At 42.4% G+C, this 18798-nt stretch overlaps 1 protein-coding gene across 1 annotated transcript; it reads right to left on the bottom strand.

The window, feature by feature from the left end:
- Window positions 1-359: 359 nt before the first annotated feature.
- On the bottom strand, window positions 360-18038 carry slc7a8a (solute carrier family 7 member 8a). The gene is made up of 11 exons (XM_070930282.1): window positions 17906-18038; window positions 10778-10982; window positions 7838-7989; window positions 3948-4073; window positions 2866-3019; window positions 2284-2407; window positions 1990-2093; window positions 1633-1729; window positions 1324-1473; window positions 817-994; window positions 360-514 (listed from the first exon to the last, which is right to left on the bottom strand). The coding sequence occupies exons 1-11, from the start codon at window positions 18036-18038 to the stop codon at window positions 360-362; spliced, it is 1578 nt and encodes a 525-aa protein (XP_070786383.1).
- Window positions 18039-18798: the final 760 nt, after the last annotated feature.

Raw genomic sequence — 18798 nt, 5'->3', positions numbered from 1 at the left:
AAAAATACAAAAAAAAAAGAAAAAGGATCTCTTACAGTAGGAGTGTGCATGGAGTGTGTGGGATGATGATGATGAAGAGTAGTAGATGGTTAAATGTGTCTGTTAAACCTGTATTGAGGAGTTGGAAGGTGCTAACCTTTCTTTATTGCACTGTTGAAGGACCCCAGACAAGAAAATTTGAGGTTATATTACTCCAAACATCTCTTATACATTATTGAGTGACAAATCGCTAAAACCAAATAAAAATATTAAAGAAAAAGTGTGTTGTATCTTTGCATGTGTGTTTCCGTGTGTGACACGCACCCACGTCTGCATATGTCTGTTTCTTTTGGGGCAGGTGGGAGATAAAGGCGTGCATTTTAGCAGTCCGCTGACTTGTGGTTGTCTCCGTCCTCCTTCGACAGAGGAGACCTGGCCTCCTTCATTTCCTCTCCTTCCTCTCCGCTCCCACTGCTATTACCTACAGCCGGATAAACCACCACACAAAACTTCTGGCCCAAGTACGTCATCTTATCTGGAAGAAGAGAGCGACGAAGAGTTTCAGGAGAGGGGGCAGTAATGAGCTTTAAAATGACATGTTGTTTTTAATTTGGACAATACAGAGATTAATTAACTGCCAAGATAGTTTTCTCCCAGAATCAATAATTAAAATTCAGTCATGTTTCATACAAATATTTCAAATATAGCTGTTTCCCCATGCTTCCAGTCTAAGCTAAGCTAAGCTAATTGCCTCCTAGCTCTCGCCCCATACTGAAGAATTAACAATTCCCCAAACAACTATTTTAATATGACACATCCCACAACAAGCTGACTTACCAACGAAGGCGTCGAAGCACTGTGGCTTGTTGTCCCAGTAGACTCCCAGGAAATAGACGGGGACGCCTGTCAGCATGATGGCAAGGCCGATGCCACACACCACGGGCTCAGAGTAAAGGGAGAAGATGAGCAAAAAGGCCCAGAAGATGAGGTAAATGACCGGCCATATCAGACTGACCTGGAAGAGATAACAAAGCAACAACCCATTACACTCATGAAGATAGTTTCTCCCTTTTGAATATTATGTAAAATTTTTGTTAACTGATTATTTTTGCATATTCATCTCTGTCATCATGTGCCAAACACAACAGACAAAGTGCAAAGAGATCAACAGTCACATGCTGAAATTAACCAGAAGAGATATGACATATGTATTGTATTGTATTATATTATATATTCTTGTTTACATAATTTGGTACATAAAGTGCGAAAATATACTGGGGAAAAAAAAGAAAAAAGACAAAGCTAAAATGAGACAAAAACACATAAAACACCACATAAACACACCTTGATTGGTCGGTGCATGTCGGGCTGTTTAATACGCAGGACAATCTGCCCGGCGACAGTGACTCCATAGAAGAGGTAGTTGATGAAGCCCACATAGTTGATGAGAGTGTACATGTCACTGGTGCACAGCATAAGAAGGGTGGACAGGCACTGAGGAGTAAGAAGGAAAGGACGGTCAGAGACAGGAAGTTTGATAGTGTGTGGTTTTTGTCTGCAGCTTCAGTGTTTGTCACGAGGCTGCTTGAAGAGAGACTGGAACTGACTTGTCTGAAGGAGCTGATAGAAAGGAGTGGTGAGAGCAGTACTCACAGTGAAGAGCAGAGCAGGGATGGGAGTGCAGCGTTTCACGTGGATCATGGCCAGCAGACTGGGGAGGTGGCCCTCTCTGGCTCCAGCAAAGAACAATCTGTGACAGTTGCAATGGAAAACATTCAGTTAATGCATATACAGTAAGTCTACGTACACCCATTCCTGCTTGTTTCAGAGCCACAGAGTGTTTTTTTTCATAGACCAGTGAAATGAGCACTAGAAGAAAGTCAATATAGTGAGCGACAAATTGCCTGACATTGAGTTTGAATTATCTGGTTGGCAGTAAAAAACCCTGAAAACAAATTTTGCTCAGACTGTTTGGATCAAGCGGTGGAAGTCCTTATCGAGCCAACTGACCGTGAAGAGGTGAAGAGGGAACCGTTGACTCCCCCGAAGGTGGAGAGAGCCACAGAGATGGGCATGATCCATGACATGACTCCCAGCAGCTTCTCACCAAACGTCTGGGATGGAGGAGTGGGAGGATGAAGGTTAGAGGGTGCAATGAATGAGGTACAAAAGGTATCAACCGACTCATTTGACTTGAGCATTGACCAGCAGGGATCAGTAGAGGGCGACAGAGTCACTCTGCTATGAGGTGCGTGTTTGAATCGTGTCACAGGAACACCCTGCCTCATGCTCTGATCTACTCACCACGGCAACAGCGTTTGAGGCCAGCAGCTCCTGGGGACTCATGGCCGTGACGTAGGCGATGTTGGCAAAGACGTACACGAAGGTCACCAGGGGGATGGAGATGAAGATGGCGCGAGGAAGGTTCCTGGAGACGATAAAAACAGCAATGTTTAGGAGACAGAAAGGGAAAAAAAGCTAAAGAGTAGGAGATCGAGGGGGGGATTTAAAGTAGGAAATTAAAACCTGTACCTTAGGGGAGGTGTATTAATGGAAAACAAGGTTATTTAAAAAGACAGAAAATGCAGAGGAAATGAAGATATAAACCATTTTATACTACCAGAAATGTTTCTAGCTCAGTGGCCAGATACTGGGAATGATAGTTAGAATTTCCTCCCATGCTAAGTTAAATAAATTTCAGAGAGCTTTGAGAGAAGGGATCAAGGATTAAACTGGGAAGCTTAGTCAAGTATGCAACTGCTAATCACTGAAACAGCTGCAAGCAGCTTTAAAACCAGCTATATTCCTGCAGCAACAAGCCATTCGGCACTGTGGGAACGACAAAATGTTTCTGGAGATATATGAGAGGCAGATAAAGTGTCTTACACGTAGGGGTCCACCAGCTCCTCTGTGACGTAGTTGAGGAAGTTCCACCCTCCGTAGGCGAAGGAGCCTTGTAGAAAGGCTAAGGCTATCAAACCCACATCATATTCCTGGAAGGGCTCGAAGGCATTGGCTGGCTCCAACCAGTAGTACTCTCCTATAGGTGGAGAAGACAATGCGAAAGATTAGGTGACATTTTTAGTAGAAGTAGATCATTAAATGGTCTTTTCCATTTAATTTTGTCTCATTCATTCAGGGTGTTCTGTGTTCCTAACTAAGTAGGTCTAATTCCTGAACATTTCTCTTGCGTTTGCTAATGTTGTTTTGCTGTGAGGGTAAACAAACTAAAGTCTGGCCATGCTGCGAGGAAACACAGCTGCAAACCATCATCTAGTACAATCAGTGTGTGTAAAACAAGTTGTAAAAGACATTCTGCTAAATCTCTGTAAAGTGATTTTGTAAAACCTGCTGGGATCTCCCGAGTTCCCACTGAGAAATGATCAAATACTCTGTTTGGGGTAAATGTCTAAATAATCCATGATCTTTAGGAATCTGGTTTCTGTCTCCTTTGTCATTACATTTTTTTCCTGAAATCCCTCCTTGAGGCATGTTTTCAGAGAGCATTAAAGTATTTCTACTCTCACATACTGTCCCCCCTCATATATGACCTAAAGTCTCCCATCAAATCAGCCACTGAACTCTTCAAAAACTTGTGCAGAAATCCCCATTTTTGTTGTTTCAGGGGCTCCTACTCTCTGTGGCCCCTGTAATAACTGGCCCTCAGCCATGTTGTGACAGCAAACCCACACAGGCGTGCTGATATTAGCAATGTGAGGGCTAATGTATGAGGGGGCCCCAGCAACTCCCTGACCCCTGTGGCGTCCATGGGGAGTCTATACTGTCCCGAATAAGATGTCCCCAGTGACCACGTGTGTGTGTGTGTGTGTGTGTGTGTGTGTGTGTGTGTGTGTGTGTGTGTGTGTGTGTGTGTGTGACTTTTTCCCTTTCATACATAGACAGAAACCACCAGACAAAGGTGGAATGTACTATGGACATATACACAGATGCCGTTTTGTTAAGCTTACCCTTGCAGATCTGCACGATGCCCATGATGATGATGAGGGCGAGGGCCAGCAGCTTGCCGGCAGTGAACATGTCCTGCACCCTGGTGGCCCACCTCACACTGGAGCAGTTCACCCATGTCAGCAGCACTAGACACACACACAAAAAAACACAGCAAAACCTAGAGTTAGTGCTTATTTTATCCCTGAAATTCCCTTGAAGTGGCTTTAAGGTTTGAAAAACCTTATCCCATGCTGTCCCTTCATCTAAGCTCTGTGATGTGAAATATTTAAACCCAAGACCCAATATTTTGTTTTGAATGCACCATTTTGTCAGATTCTGCATATCTTGTACATCATTTTATACCAATTTCCCCCCAATAAATCAGCCTGACATATTGATATTTTTGGATCTCCACCAGAATTTAAAACTAAATTTGGTGGGTTTGAATAAATGTTTAGCTGCACAATATGAGTTTGTACTGACAGCGTTGAAAGGTTGGGGAATGATTATGTTCTGGAGTGACATTAGTAGATAAAGGTTTATGTGTTGACTGTTTTATTGGTCTTGTAAAGGAACTGTCACTGCATTGTTTGCAGAAGTAGCACTCAGATTATTACCCAAGAAAAGAAGTAGTTACGAAACTGGTCACTGTCACTGATAAACATGTTACACATGAGTTTTCTTCATGGAAAGTTAACTGATCTCCGGTCAGTGAAAGGAGATAGATTAGGAGCCGCACACTTGAACATATGTGACGTGTCTTAACATCTAACACTGCAGCGACCTTCAACTCGCGCTGCATCATCGCCTTGAACTTCACCCGTTATCTGTGACACCTCACGCTTCAGTGATTCAAGTAGTTGTAATGATAATACAAATGCTACTCAACTCAGTTCAACTTGAGGCTGAGCTAACACAGACAGAGATAATGGATTTGATCTGTACTGCTGGGTACAACAGGCCAGTGGGTTCAGGCCAATAGGGTGCCATTAAATAATAGGCCTGTTTGACTCCGCAGGATTAAGTTCATCACATTAAATAACTCTGAGCTGAGCTGCCACTGCTGGGGAACAAAGGCAGATGCACATTAACAGACGTGCGTGGGTCTGCACTGATATGCACATGCTGTGGATGTGTAGATCGGATGGGGTTAGCAGACTGGGCTTGTTTTGGAGTTGTTGTGGAGGCATTTATGATGTTTTTAGGTTGGTGAGTGGGTGTTTTAAGGGGGCAGAGGCGGGGAAAAGTTGTGACTTAAATTTCCTGGGGTTTTTTTGCAAACAAAATTACTACAGCAGACAGAACAAGAGCTGTGGTGAGGGTGAGAGCCACAGAGCTGGTGCTGCTACTACTCCCCTCCACAAAAAAACAGTAAATGAGAAACTATACATACTTAGATCAGCTTATGACTTGACTTGTGCACTGTACACACAGACACAAGGAACTAATACAACTGCATTACATTAAGGACACATGTGTCTCCTTTTTGTTGATTGGCAGGCTGCGGGTAAACACCTGTGGACACATTCTGTGGAGCCATGGAGCTATGGGGCCGCTCAGCTGTCCGTAAGCTGAGCATACAAAATGTGTGTGTGGAAACTTGCTGAGTTAACTGTGAGCCTGCTGAAAAACGTGACAGAGTTATAACCATCTGTAGGAGGAGTCGGACCCCAGGGAGAACCCCCCCCCCCCCCCCCCCCCCCGCATGTTTTTGAAACGATATACCTTGGAAAACGTTTGCCCTATAGATTGAAAATGACCAGCAACTGGCGGCGTCTGGTTTGACTGTCAAGGAATCTCGCTATGACTGGATTTGTGGGTAAATAAGTATGGTTACATCCTGCACACTATTATACAATATTCTGCAAGGGGACGAATTTATGTGTAAACGCAGAAGCAGATAAACACATGCACACTGCCACCATAAACAACAAAGATGACTTCAGAGTTGAGGGGGAACAGCTAACCTCTCACCCACTTTTCGCCTGAACAACAACAGCTAAACAAGGATAAAACATCTAAAAAAAATAAAGACTCAGCAACTCAGGTTTTTTGTTGCCTGATAACATCTGTCCAATCAACACAAGAACGAAACTACATCACTCTGCTGGCTCAGCCAATCACAGTCAGTTTAGCTGAAAACAAACCAGAGTTACGACTTCCAGCAGTTCTTGTCAGAACTAACCATATTTTGCTTTAAGGCATTCATGGAACAAGAAAGACAGGTAAATGTAGGTCAATGTGTCTCTAATCCAAACAAAAACGCTACAGATCCCTCAGAGAGACAGGGTTGTACTTTCTTTGTCAATTTGTTTTTACCTCCGCCATCTTAACTTTACCAAATTTGGTATTTAGTTTTCCTGTAATTGGCTGTCAAACACTTTTGGGCTCGGCCTATTTGCGTAAACTTAAGCAGCTGCAGCTAGATTCGGGTGACACATGAAATCTGTTGACTTGTTTGTGAGATGTCCTGCTGACTGATCAACACAACTTGTTTGGCAGAGGCAATTACGTAGTGGATCTCTTGGTTCACTGAGTACAAATGTGTTGTGTGTTATTGTGCATGCCTTTGGAAAGTTAGGTTTCCAGATTGTCAAGCCAAACAGGGCAGCCAACTGAGCCCATCTGCCAGTGAACAGCATGTCACAGGACGTCCCCGGTGCTTCATAACTCTAGGGAAAAAGCCCTTTGGAGTTCAGTGTAAGGGAGTATAAATACAAAAAGACTGATTGTAGGCAACATGGACTCACATAGCAGCAGCTTTCTACTGACGAACCTCAACAAAACCCAAGTGACAGCCGGCATCCGTCATGCTGAATTGTGCATATGTGAGTATGACAGCTCTAGTTCTACCAGCTCCTGTTTTGCTGTAACTGACCCTGGCCACTCACCTACTTTTGCAAAAACCAGTTTCCTTTTTTAGTTTGACATAAAAGAAAGGACACAGGTGTTTTTCCTTCTCCCTTCTCCACTGACAAGCATTTAGCGGTGATTTTAAAAGATGACTAAAAGAATATTTGTACTCATGCTTCCAACGTAAATGTCATTACAGTTGCAGGAGTTAGGCCTCACTAAAAGCAGTGATTGTGGAATAGTTTTGGATGTTTATTTGATTAACAGTCTTGTTTTGTAATCCTCCACAAGGTTTGCTTCACACTTACACTCTCACACTCTCTCTTCTCCGGTGTCCATGCCTGTCTCTCTGTCTGAAGGCTTCCTGCAGTATTTTGCCAGCGTGTGTGAACTTTGTTGAGGGATTCAAATCGACCGCTGTCATGTCAGCGACAACACATTTATCCATTTGTCTTCAACACACTCACTGCTCAGTGCTACACTCCTCCAGCTGCTCTGCTATCTGTTATTGTCCACCTTCTCTGAGGTGACCTCTGACCTCTGACGGGTTAAATAACAGAAGAGCTTCGGAGTAAAAAGGGACATAGAGTGACATAAACTGGATAAATCAAGCTGTAATTTAGCCTTTAAATAACTTACAATTTGTAGACAGCTTTGAAGATGTAACTGCAGCCAACAAGTGCACTCAAAAATAAATTTCTTTAGGCTATCTGCTCTCGAATCCCGTGTGGAGAGACTGTTAGCTGGGTCACCAGGAAAGTGTGTTTTTGCAGGAGAAGGTAGGTTCATAAGGCGCAAGGGTTCAATTTCTGTTAATGACTGCGCTAAACTCCTTTGATGAATATTCCTGTCATGATCATGACACACAGCTGACACATACATCTCACCCCACACAGGTATCGTACATGACAGGCACTGTGTATGCACTGACCTCGCAAGTGTCGATGAATCTAGCCTAGTTTGGGAAGTAAAGCTCTTGAACTCTTTGATAACTTGAACAGTAAACCATTACGTGGTTTTATTCTGTTATTCTGGCATGTCAGACTGTGTTACTCACAGAGGCAGACGGCCGCCAGCAGACGCAGTCCGTTCTCCGGCGGGAAGCAGGTGGGGAATAGAGGCTGCAGGACGTAGTTGGAAAATGTCAGCGCGATCACAGCCTGGTTGGTCGGGTAGATCACCAGCACGGCGATCCACAGGCGCAGGAACCTGAGACAAAAAGGGAGAGGGGGTGGCACGGTTACAAACACAGAGGCTAATGCACTTTCTGTTTTATGTCATTTTATATTGTATATCTTTATATTTGTCAGAGAAACAAGCTATTGGAGGATGTCACCTTGGACAATTCTTTGCTTTTTCATGAGATTTTACAGGCTAACTAATGGAACAATCAATAGATAGTTAGTCAGTAGTTGACAGATTGTCTTGAGGGAAGGCCCCTTAAGACAAGGCAAAGGGGAAAACCTCACACTGTTAGTGTGTGACTGTTGTGGAAACTTGAAGGAACATCATGATGCACTAATATGACAGAACATTACTGATATTAGTCATTGTTTTGAGTGATTTTATAGGGGTATTTTATCTTCTTTCTATCATTTTCTCTGTAAGAAAGACCTTTTTCTCAGAGAGAAGATCATTTAATACAACTTTCATACCAGAAACCAAATGAACAAAAGCAGCAGGGTCATAAAAAACACAAGGTAACCTGAACACAAAAATGCGTATTTTTCACTGATAGAATCTGACAGGAACTGGATGAGTCACATACTACACTGATGCAAGCCTTGTCAGTAGTGACACAGACAGTCACTGGAGCTACACAAACAGATTAATACATGGGGGGGGACGGGGGAGGTGAGATGAGATGAAGGAGAGCAGGAGGGTTTAGCTGAGTATAGCAGGAGAGACGAGGCGAGTGGCTTTTCCATGAAATTCTCTGAAAGCTTATAGAGGGATCATTACACCTGACTGCCTTAACGGGATTGTGTGTCTAACTGGAATGTGTGTGTTTAATGTAAAAATGTAGATGAAAATGCAGGCCAGTACTTTTTATGTACTTGCACTTGTTTGTTTTACTTTACATTTTATGCAATTACATACTTCTACTCCACTGCATTTCTCAGGGAAATATTGTACTTTTTACTTCACTACATCGATTTGACTGCTGTAGTTACTAATTGCTTTGCAGTTCATATGATTCACTGCTACAGATTAAACAAACCAAAGCTCTATGAACGTTCTTGCATAGTAGTTTGTAGAGAATTTTTGGCATGCTTAAAAATGTACTGATTTTCTGGGTAAAGATGGAAATATCTTTTCCGCCCCCTTTAATATAAGGCTTATACTGAATATAACAGTTTGACACATGAATGAATCTGGATAAATAAATATATTTCCCAGTATTTCCTCTGTTTTGACTATTAATAATAGAAACAAACTAATCTGTTCCTTTGTACTCCTGCATTTTATCCATTTACATCAAGTCAATTATATTTATCTTACAATCGCGCTCTAACCAGTTTTATACAATGACCTCCTGCAACCTGTGGCATCTATAGCAGTCTATATGCTGCAGATTATGGGTGTAACAACCCTCATTAGTCTGACATAACAAAGAGCCTTTGTATTTCAAACATTGTCCCCTCATGTTGTGTTTGAGTGTACAACTTTATAAGCTCTTCCCTTTTTCTACGAGCTCGTAATGTAAGTATCCCCCCCCCCCCCACATATACACACACACATAGGGATAAAAGGAGCAGGACAACAAAAACAAACATCCCTTGAACACAGAGGGCACAGGGAAACGGAGTGGCCCCAACACTTCAAACCGAGCATCTGAAGTTCATTGATGTGTATTGATAGCTACTGTACAAAGGGACAAAAACAATCATTGGCTGTTTTGTCTGGTTGAATTCCTCTCCCAAAATACCCTGATAATATGTATCCTTGTGATAGTTGAAAAAACAATGGTCTAATCTGTGTTTACAGTCTGGGCAAAGGCACAGTGTGTGTGAAAATCCACGCTAACAAACAATATTGTTTTGCTAGGAAATTAACCTAGCATGGTTCCCAAGTGTTTACTGTAAGCGCTGTTACCTTAAAGCTAAGGTGGTTGTGGATGAATGGGAGAAGGCTGGGCGCTGACAGGAAATTCAAAACCAGTTGACAAAGATTAAAAAAAACAAAAAAACAACAGCAGCCTGACATTTGTAATTCTGTGAGTCACTGTGAGAAACTACTTTGTGACTGTGGCCATGTGTGCTTAGACATGTGAGTCGGTATTCGCTTTACAACATGTAACTTCTGCACTTGACTACCGGCAAAAAGACCCCCTGCTTCGGATCACCATGTCTGACCTACATCGGCAGGCTCATCCACCAGGATAAAGAGAGGAATCTAGACATGTTGGTATGCTCACCTAAATCCATGTCAAATTTACTTTAATTGTTTGGGAGGCCTCTTCTTCTAGAAAACTGGGTCATATTCTTAATAGACAGTACGTTTGGCCAGGGTCAATAAGGGGTTCATCAAACCTTAGTGAACCGAGAGTGAGTAAAAACCACTCCATAAATAAATCCACCCTTGTATAAGCCTCAAAATAACTTTTGGTTATTATGAAAAATTGCCTTCAACGACCATCATTGGTTAACAAAATGATAACTTGTCCCTTTGCCCCAGGAATTTATTTTACTCGCTGAATAAATATAAGATATCTCTAAGAGAAACTCAAAATCATGTTTTACAGAAACATCTTTGCAGTGAAGACAAACCACCAGACTGAAATGTCTAAATGCCAATTACAAGAAAACCCCACCTACCCAGAAAACCAAAAGGTTCCTGCACATGACACATATAGAGTCAAGCCTCCTCTTTCTTAAAAAATGCCTTTATATGTCAGTCTCCTTCATGCTTAGTGACTCAGATCACACCTTCAGATGTTATATGAAACTATAAGTAGATGACTGAACGTCTTTATGAATGTCTAGTGTTCACTCACCCAGCCAGCCCTCCGAAGATGTCCTTGACGTAGGAGTAGTCTCCCCCCGACTTGGGGATGGTGACGCCCAGCTCGGCATAGCACAGCGCCCCGATGGCGGTGATGACGCCCGTGATGATCCACACGATCAGGGCCACTCCCACAGAGCTGGCGTTCTCCATCACTCCCTTTGGGCTGACGAAGATACCTGAGCCGATAATGTTACCTGATGGAGGGAGAGGAGGGACGAGGTGTCAGGTTTCACTACTGACTAAAAAAGAGATTGTTGTCAGCATTGTCGTGAGAAGTTTTAATGTGCTTTTTTAGTGTATTTGAATGGGGCATTCCACCATTTTGTCATGGGAAGTACGACTCAGCCTGAGAATCACGTATCACGTCTTCTGCAGCTCTGTCAAGTCTGAGAAAATAAAGGTTATCTCAGCTTGGGTTTGAGACTTTTGAGAATTTTTTAAAGAAAAGCCTGGATTTCAAACTGGGGGAGTGGAGTTTTTAAAATGTGGGAAGTATAGGATCTAGTATTTTGGAGCTTGACCCATATTAGGGAATAAAAGTCTATAAAAGGCATATATCTGCATCTGCTGTATCTATTTTGATCATTCTTTTTTTTATGTGTCACTGGAGCACCCCCTTTAAAAACCTTTTGAGGACTTTTGAGGATGTTGAGAACCACTATTCATGATGAGGTATATTTATGTGTAGCAAACTCTTCAAATCAATCTACATTTAAACTGTATCACCATGCAACAGCAGTGTTCGTTACCACTATGTCTGTGCATTAAGCACTGAACTGGAACAGGGAGGGAATTAGCCTAGCGTAACATAAAGACTGGAAACAGGGGGAAACAGCTAGCCTGAAAGTATACATTTACGGCTACCAACAATACCAAAACTCAGAAACTGTTTGCTTAATTCAAACTCATGAATTAAGAGTGATAATTTGTGCATTGACAGGAAGTTCCTCAGCAATTTCTTGATAAATAAAAGTTGACAGATGCAGTCAGTGTGCACAGGTTTTAGTACCAACCTCACTGAGACAACCAGAAGAACCATAATAGCCCGATTTCAGCAAAAGTACATTTGTAGGTAGAGAGTTAGTTAGCTATCCTTCCTAAGTTGTCTGTAGTGCTTTTACTTGAATACAAATCACTTGTTATAGTTATTGGGGGACCTCGCCTAACAGCGTTGTGGGCAGACAGATAAAATGAGCAGGAAAAAGAATGAGGTCATGAGTAGAAAGTGAGAGTGAGAGCGCCGTTTGAACAGCAATGAAGCAGTTGAATCATCTGGCAAAGAGGGAACCTGTGATCCGCCCTCTTAGCAAAGAGTTATGAGGAGATGGAGCGAGATGGGGTGCAGGGTGAAAGAGTACAAAGAGGGAGGAGCGATGAGAGGTAGATGCAGAATAATGCCCTGACAGATTCAATGAGCATCAGAGTGCCAGGCAGTTTACACAGGAGCTGAAAGATGGAGCGACGGACGTTGGGGTTCTGGGCCGACATGAAAGAAGCCGTCCGAGCCTCCGGACAGATTCTCTCCTGTCAAAGATGAAGGTTCAGCTGACTGTGTTTGAACCCAGCAGCCAATAAAAAAAGGTGTCAGTGTCAAAGGTTGAAGGTTTTGAATCATAACAGGCTGACTGGATGATAGGCTGAGTGGCATTTTACAGTACAAAAGTCAAAGGTATGAAGTGTGTGTGTGTGTGTGTGTGTGTGGATCATGTTTCCAACTATGAACTATATAACTTGCAGCTATAAATCCAGCTAGGTGCATAGTGTGACAACATAGTGGTGGTCATTTACATCATTTATTATGTTAACAATATAAAATATATGCTGGTTCCAGACTCTTTTATTTATATTATTTACTGCTTTTCTCAGTTTTATATCCTTAGAAATTGAATATATTTTGGGTTTCGAGCTATTAGTCAGAGTAATCTGGATTTTTTTTGGTGGACTGTTCACAGCTCATGTCCATACTGAGGTCATAACCTGTGACGAGGGGTCAGTGGTAAACACTGCTTAATTTTAAGGGGTCAAAACATAAAAAGGGTGGGAACCGATGGACTAAACCACAATAAACTATAGGTCAATTAATGATAAAAATCAACAGACTACGATGATGATGATAAGAAAATAATATTTTGTTGATTTTGCAACATCCAGCACCAAAAGGAAAAGATGCAAAAAATAATGTATCTATTGTCTCAGATCAGTTAAATCTAAAACAAAGTGGGAGGAGGGCATGAAAATTCAACATGCATCACGTGCGAGTGATGAGGACAGCCGCTCACTTATGTAACACCAGTTGCAGGTAAAAGGTAAAAAAGACGACAAACAAAGCGTTGCACCCCTGATTATGTTGACATCTTTATGGCAGCAGAGGTCTTCGGTGCGTGACCTTTGACATCTAGGGGAATAAAGCAGCCATACATTGACTCAGCACTTTCCTTTGTTACCAACTCCCTGATTTGCTTCTGCAACAACTTTGCAGATGTAATAAAGGTAACGTGCTGGTTCTGGATGGTTTGAATGAGATCGTATTTTTACAGTTATGTAAGGCTGAGCGAGTGCTTTTATAGGGCTGAGAAAATGTGCACGCTTGCATGTTGTGTGTTTGTGAGACATGCTGACCAATGTGGAATCTCTTCAGGTTTCCTGTTCTTGTGCTCATCGTTTTTACATCCTTTTGTCTCCAACCAGGCCAAGAGGGAACAGGGCTACTTAAAAACAAGCTGTTGCTAAACTGCCGGCTCTCTCTTCACCGACTGCACCTTTTTGTATCAACTTTAAGAAGCAATCGATAAAAAGTCTGAACGGCCATATCTCTCGAGGTAGCACGCATCACAGCCACACATGCCTCTTTGTCATATTTCCGGACCAAATCTTACTCTTGTTACAAACCTCTTTTACTGCAGGATATTTTGATATCCTCCCTTGTTGCTGGATTGTTGTTTCACAAAGGAAGAGGCCTGGTCTCAGACATGCTCTCTGAGCACATTTCTGTTCCTCTTGGACTTTGTTTGATGTCTTCTGACAGCAACAGGCTGAGGCTCCACTTCAGACTTCACATAACTTATTTCTATGGTGTTAAACAGCTCTGAGGTTCTTTTGAGATCTCAGTTAGATTGTTTCTAGGATGCACTGTTTTATATGATTTGTATTAGAAATTTAATCCATGATTTTATAATAGCATTTCCGTTTAATTTGGAGTTTATGTTATCTGTTTTATGTTGTCAATCTGTAATTCATTATTTGGGCAACTGACAAGCATTTTCATTATCATTTTATCTTTTTGCTCAGTTAATTGATTAATTGTTTGGTCTATCAAATGTCAGAAAATAGTGGAAAATGCCTGTTACGAGTATCTAAAGCCCAGGTTAATGTCTTCAAATGTCTGGTCTTGGCCGAAAATTCATAACTAGACAGACAAGACAAAGAAAGGCAGCAAATACTCACACTTTGGGGAATGTTTGGTAATTCTGCATTGCTGTCCATCGAGTAATTCAGCAATCAACTAATCCTTTCAGCTCTACTCATTATTATTGCTGCATGTCTTGGGTAGGATACTCTTGATTTGAGAACTTTCCTGGTTAAAAAAACTGTTGAAAATATCTAATAACAGCTTACGGGTGTTGTGATTTTATTGTTTACAATGAACGATTATTGGTGTATTATAGAACATTTCTACATAAAATACTTAAATGAACTGTTGTGTTACTTGTTAGGGGCTCCATGACACTTGGTTGAATGACACACCAGCAGCAGCAGACTATGAATATTAACAAGCGTGTGTGTTTGTGCAGCATTATGATATAACCCTAATCCGCCTCTATAAAGCCCTGTAAGATTAGTTGTTGCATTTCCACCCAGCGTTAAATCCCTGTTCAAACAGCCACCAAGCTGAGGCAACCTGCTGCTTGGCCCTCAGCCAGACCCTCACAGACTGCTGCTGCAGGCCCGTGTGCCTGTGTACATGCATGTGTGTGAGTTATTATTACACCAAAGCAATTTACAACACTGAAGCAACTTACAAGAAAGAGGAGGAAGCAAAAAGAGAGAGTTTGGTGTCATCATTACGCCTGCCAACTAAGGATTTAGGCTCTGCGGTAAGATGAGAAGCTACAGTGATTGGATAAAAACTGAGCTCAATATTTAATCAAAGTGATGTGAATTAGAGTCTCTGCAGCAACTCAATTGCGAAACACATAGATTGGAGTCCAGCTCAGACATAGCTAAACCAGGCAAGCTAATAAAACAGCATTATCAAGGCGGGGCCTTCTTCCAAGTGGCCAAAAGTTCATTTCTAATCCAAATTCCCGGCTTTGCATGTTTCTGGATTGTGTGTGTGTGTGAGTCGTAAATGCCTGGACTGTACAATAGGCCATGAAACTGTTTGATGTCCTCATGTGCTAGGCCCTCCTTTTTTCATGGAAACCCAGCGGGGCATGTTCGCAGCGAAGGGCTCAGACGAGTCACCTGACCCCACGCCTCTCTCTCGCACATGGCGGTGTGAGCTGAGCGAGCATGAATGAATGACTTGGTCAAGGACGAAAAGCCCCAGCCAAGAACAGTCTGGTGACTCCGCCATACGAGGTGTGTGGACTCTGGACGGCCGTAAAAAACAATCCTCTAAGATGGCATGAGTGGCTTAACACTGCCAGCCTGTTTCTTAACAGTCGATGAGCGGAAAGCGATAAAGAAAATGATTAAATGATCTAAATGTGGGGGCAAAGATAGGCTCCAGGGTGAGGCCACAGAGAGAAGATGTTGGCAGCATGCACAGGGAGCGTCTCCTTTGTGCTTGCAGAGGCCTTTTATAGATCTTTAGTGATCTGTCGATATTTGCAATCATCTCAGAACATGGTCATTGCCCTGGGAAGGTGCTAAAACGTTATTCTATCAATAAAAATGTGTGTAAATTGAGTTTAAAGTTGGTTGCTTCTAAGCTTGTATTGTGGTCTTGTGTGTAAAGAACATAGCCAAGGTTGCTCTTCATCTCTCCCTGTTTTGTCCTCCTTTTTTCTCCCCAGCTTCTGTCTTCCTCTCTCTTGGGAACTCCCATGTGCACTCTCACACACTCTCCCTTCTTTCCTCCCGTTACCGTGGAAACACACGAATGAATGAGTCCCCCCTCCCCCCCGTCTTCATCCTGTCAAGGTCAACACGGAAGACCACACACACTTGCCGGACCCACCTGGACAACCTGTGCCATATTTCACCCCCGTGTTTGTATTGATCGACCTGTCGTCTGATGGAGTTATCTCTATTTGTTTGTTGTCTGTAATGAATGAAACCGATCGCTTTCACCGCCCTTGACTGGCCTCTGTACAGCCCCGTTACTGCATTTTGTGTCATTTACCCCCAATATTATATAGATAAAGTCATTAATGCAATGTTAGGTTTCACTGCTTTAAGTCAACTGATTGTACTTTTACCATAAATCTGAATAGAACAGACAATGACAGTCCTGCGAGATTGTTGAAGACAGTCTATTCATTTATTTAGTTATTTGTCAAGCAAAAATACCAAATATTCCCTAGCTTAAGCTTCTCAATTGTGATGATTTGCTGCTTTTCTTTGTCTTGTGTGATAATAAATTGAATATCTTTAGGTTTTGGACTGTTGGTGAGACGAGACAAGACATTTAAAGTTGTTACTTTGGGCTTTAGTAAAATGTAAAAGGCATTTTCACAATTTTCTGACATTCTATCGGCCAAATGATTAATTGTTTCTCCACAAAATAATCAGCACAGAATGTAAGCTCCTGTTGTACACATAAGTAACCATTGAGTCTAATCATCAAGATAACCAATAAAATCTAAATTTACCAGCATAGATAGCAAATATATTCATTCTGGTGCTGAAACATCACAATCGAGGAGATGCAGGCCAAGTGGTGACTGTGCACATGCTGCTAGTTGCACATCAGTCTCAGGCATCTTTACATTATCCCTGAACTGTATCTATCCTGTAACAAATCTGCTTTGTTTTATCAATCAACACTTGCTATCGTCTTAAATGAAATACGAAAACACTATTCTACCATGAAAAACGTTTATATTGGCCATGTGTGTTTGTGTTACTCCAGCGAGTTATTACACGTGCTTTAGATCTAGTAATTCCACAAAACTGAGAGGCTTGCAGGAGACGCAGCACAGGACCAGATGTCCTGACTTCAAACTGCTACGTTTCCCACAATGCAAATCAATCGGATCCCTGATGAAATCATCAGGGTTAGTTTCTCAGACTTCAGAGTGCTACATAAGAAACAAAAGACATCAAAGTTACCAAAGCCTCTTCTTATATCTTAAGTATTTTATGACACATTTATGACCGTCCACGTGCTGACAGCCTGCCACCTCACTGTGTCTGAGTCAGTCATGTGAGCCTACAAATTGCTCTGAATGGGCTAATCCTCTGAGCATCAGAGATGAGTGAGGGTGACGACATCATCACCACTGGCCAGGGTACAAAGAAGTGATGAAAGTTTCATTGATTAAGGACTGCAGTGGGGGCTGAAGGCACGAGACTGAGAGGGATCTAAGTTCATTTTAAAAGAGTTACTGTAACAAACAAACCAGAGTGTGCCCTTTTAGGTGGTCATCACATGTGTTTCTGGGACACAATGCGCCTTTGTACCATCCTAGTTTAAGGCCAGAATCAGTGTGTTTTATCTCAAACTAGTCACACAGATGCCTTAATGTGTGCATAGAATAATTTCAACTCACTGCTCTCTCTCTGTAAATGTTGGTGTGGTGCACAACTGCAGGTAAAATCCCTGACTCTGTGTTAAAATACAACATCCTTATCTTGAAATTCCCACATATTCATCATAAACTTCCTCGTTCAACGGTGGAATCTGATCCCAGTGCAGCTTTTATATCTGATCACATGATCTGATCAATTACACAGGTGGCAGCACACTCTGTTTCTTCCCCCCTATTTGTCGTTTTCCCCCTCTGCGTCTCTTTATGTCTCACACATTTTAATACTTTCTGAATGAACTGTAGGCTACTAAAAGGCAGTATGGCTGCTATGGAAAGTTGAATTGTTGTGGGGTTAATTAGACAGCTGGTGGCACCATATGGCAGATGTGGCTCTAGTATAAATGACAAAAGCGCAGACTTACCAACAATAATACCGCAGGCGCTCACGAGCCCGATTTCCTTCTTGAGCGCAACTCCACCTCCCGACTCCTTCTCACCCGCAGCATCCTTGGCGGAGCCAGACGTGCTGCTCCGTTGTCTTGCACCGTCCGTCATTTTGATGGCTGGACTTGGCTCCCCGCTTTTTGGCTTTTTGGTTGTGCTTTTAGCTTCTTTTTCCAGGGAAAAAAAAGAAGTGCAGGCTGTTGGAAATCTTGTCAGTTTCCCGCGTTCACAGTGCAAAATCCTGGCTGATCGTGCAGCTGTAACGTTTCTTCGAGGTGTGAACCAAACTGTCTCTTGCACTGGTGCCTGCCGGTGTCTCAGGTGGTGCTACAGGTCACAGTCTACACGCACATCAAGTCCGGTTATCGAGCGAAAAGCTCATAATCCAACGAGACTCCTTGAAAGCGATGAAAGAAAACGACTCGTTCCTTCACTTCGCTTCTGGTGTGAGCAACGGAAAGAGCCAAAAAGATAAACAAAAAAACAAAAAAAAAGAAACAAACAAACAAAAAAACCTAAATAAAAAAGAAGCTCTCACTGTTTCCTGGTTCCAGGTGTGCGCTGAAGAGACAAAAGCATCCTCTCTGCGCCGCGACCAGAAGCTGCTCCAGCAGTGGACGACAAACAGAAAAGCCTTGTGGAGTTGTTCAGGTCTGCCTCGTACACATCAGACCTGTGTTTTGCTTTGACATGAGAGGTTGCATTTGAGTAAATATACATGGTGTCCTTCATATGAGTACAGTAGCGCCGCCCCTTTCTGCCGCCCCCCCACTTACTTGTTTTTTCTCGCTCAGCCTCTCCAGGACCCTCCCATCTTTTTCCCCCAACCATCAGCTGTTCCTCCAAAATCTGCTGCACGATACATCTTCCA

The sequence above is a fragment of the Enoplosus armatus genome, chromosome 23, assembly GCF_043641665.1.
Source record: "Enoplosus armatus isolate fEnoArm2 chromosome 23, fEnoArm2.hap1, whole genome shotgun sequence".
NCBI lineage: Eukaryota > Metazoa > Chordata > Actinopteri > Centrarchiformes > Enoplosidae > Enoplosus > Enoplosus armatus.
Note: the sequence above shows the minus strand (reverse complement) of the source record. Positions and strands in the feature narration are given on the sequence as shown.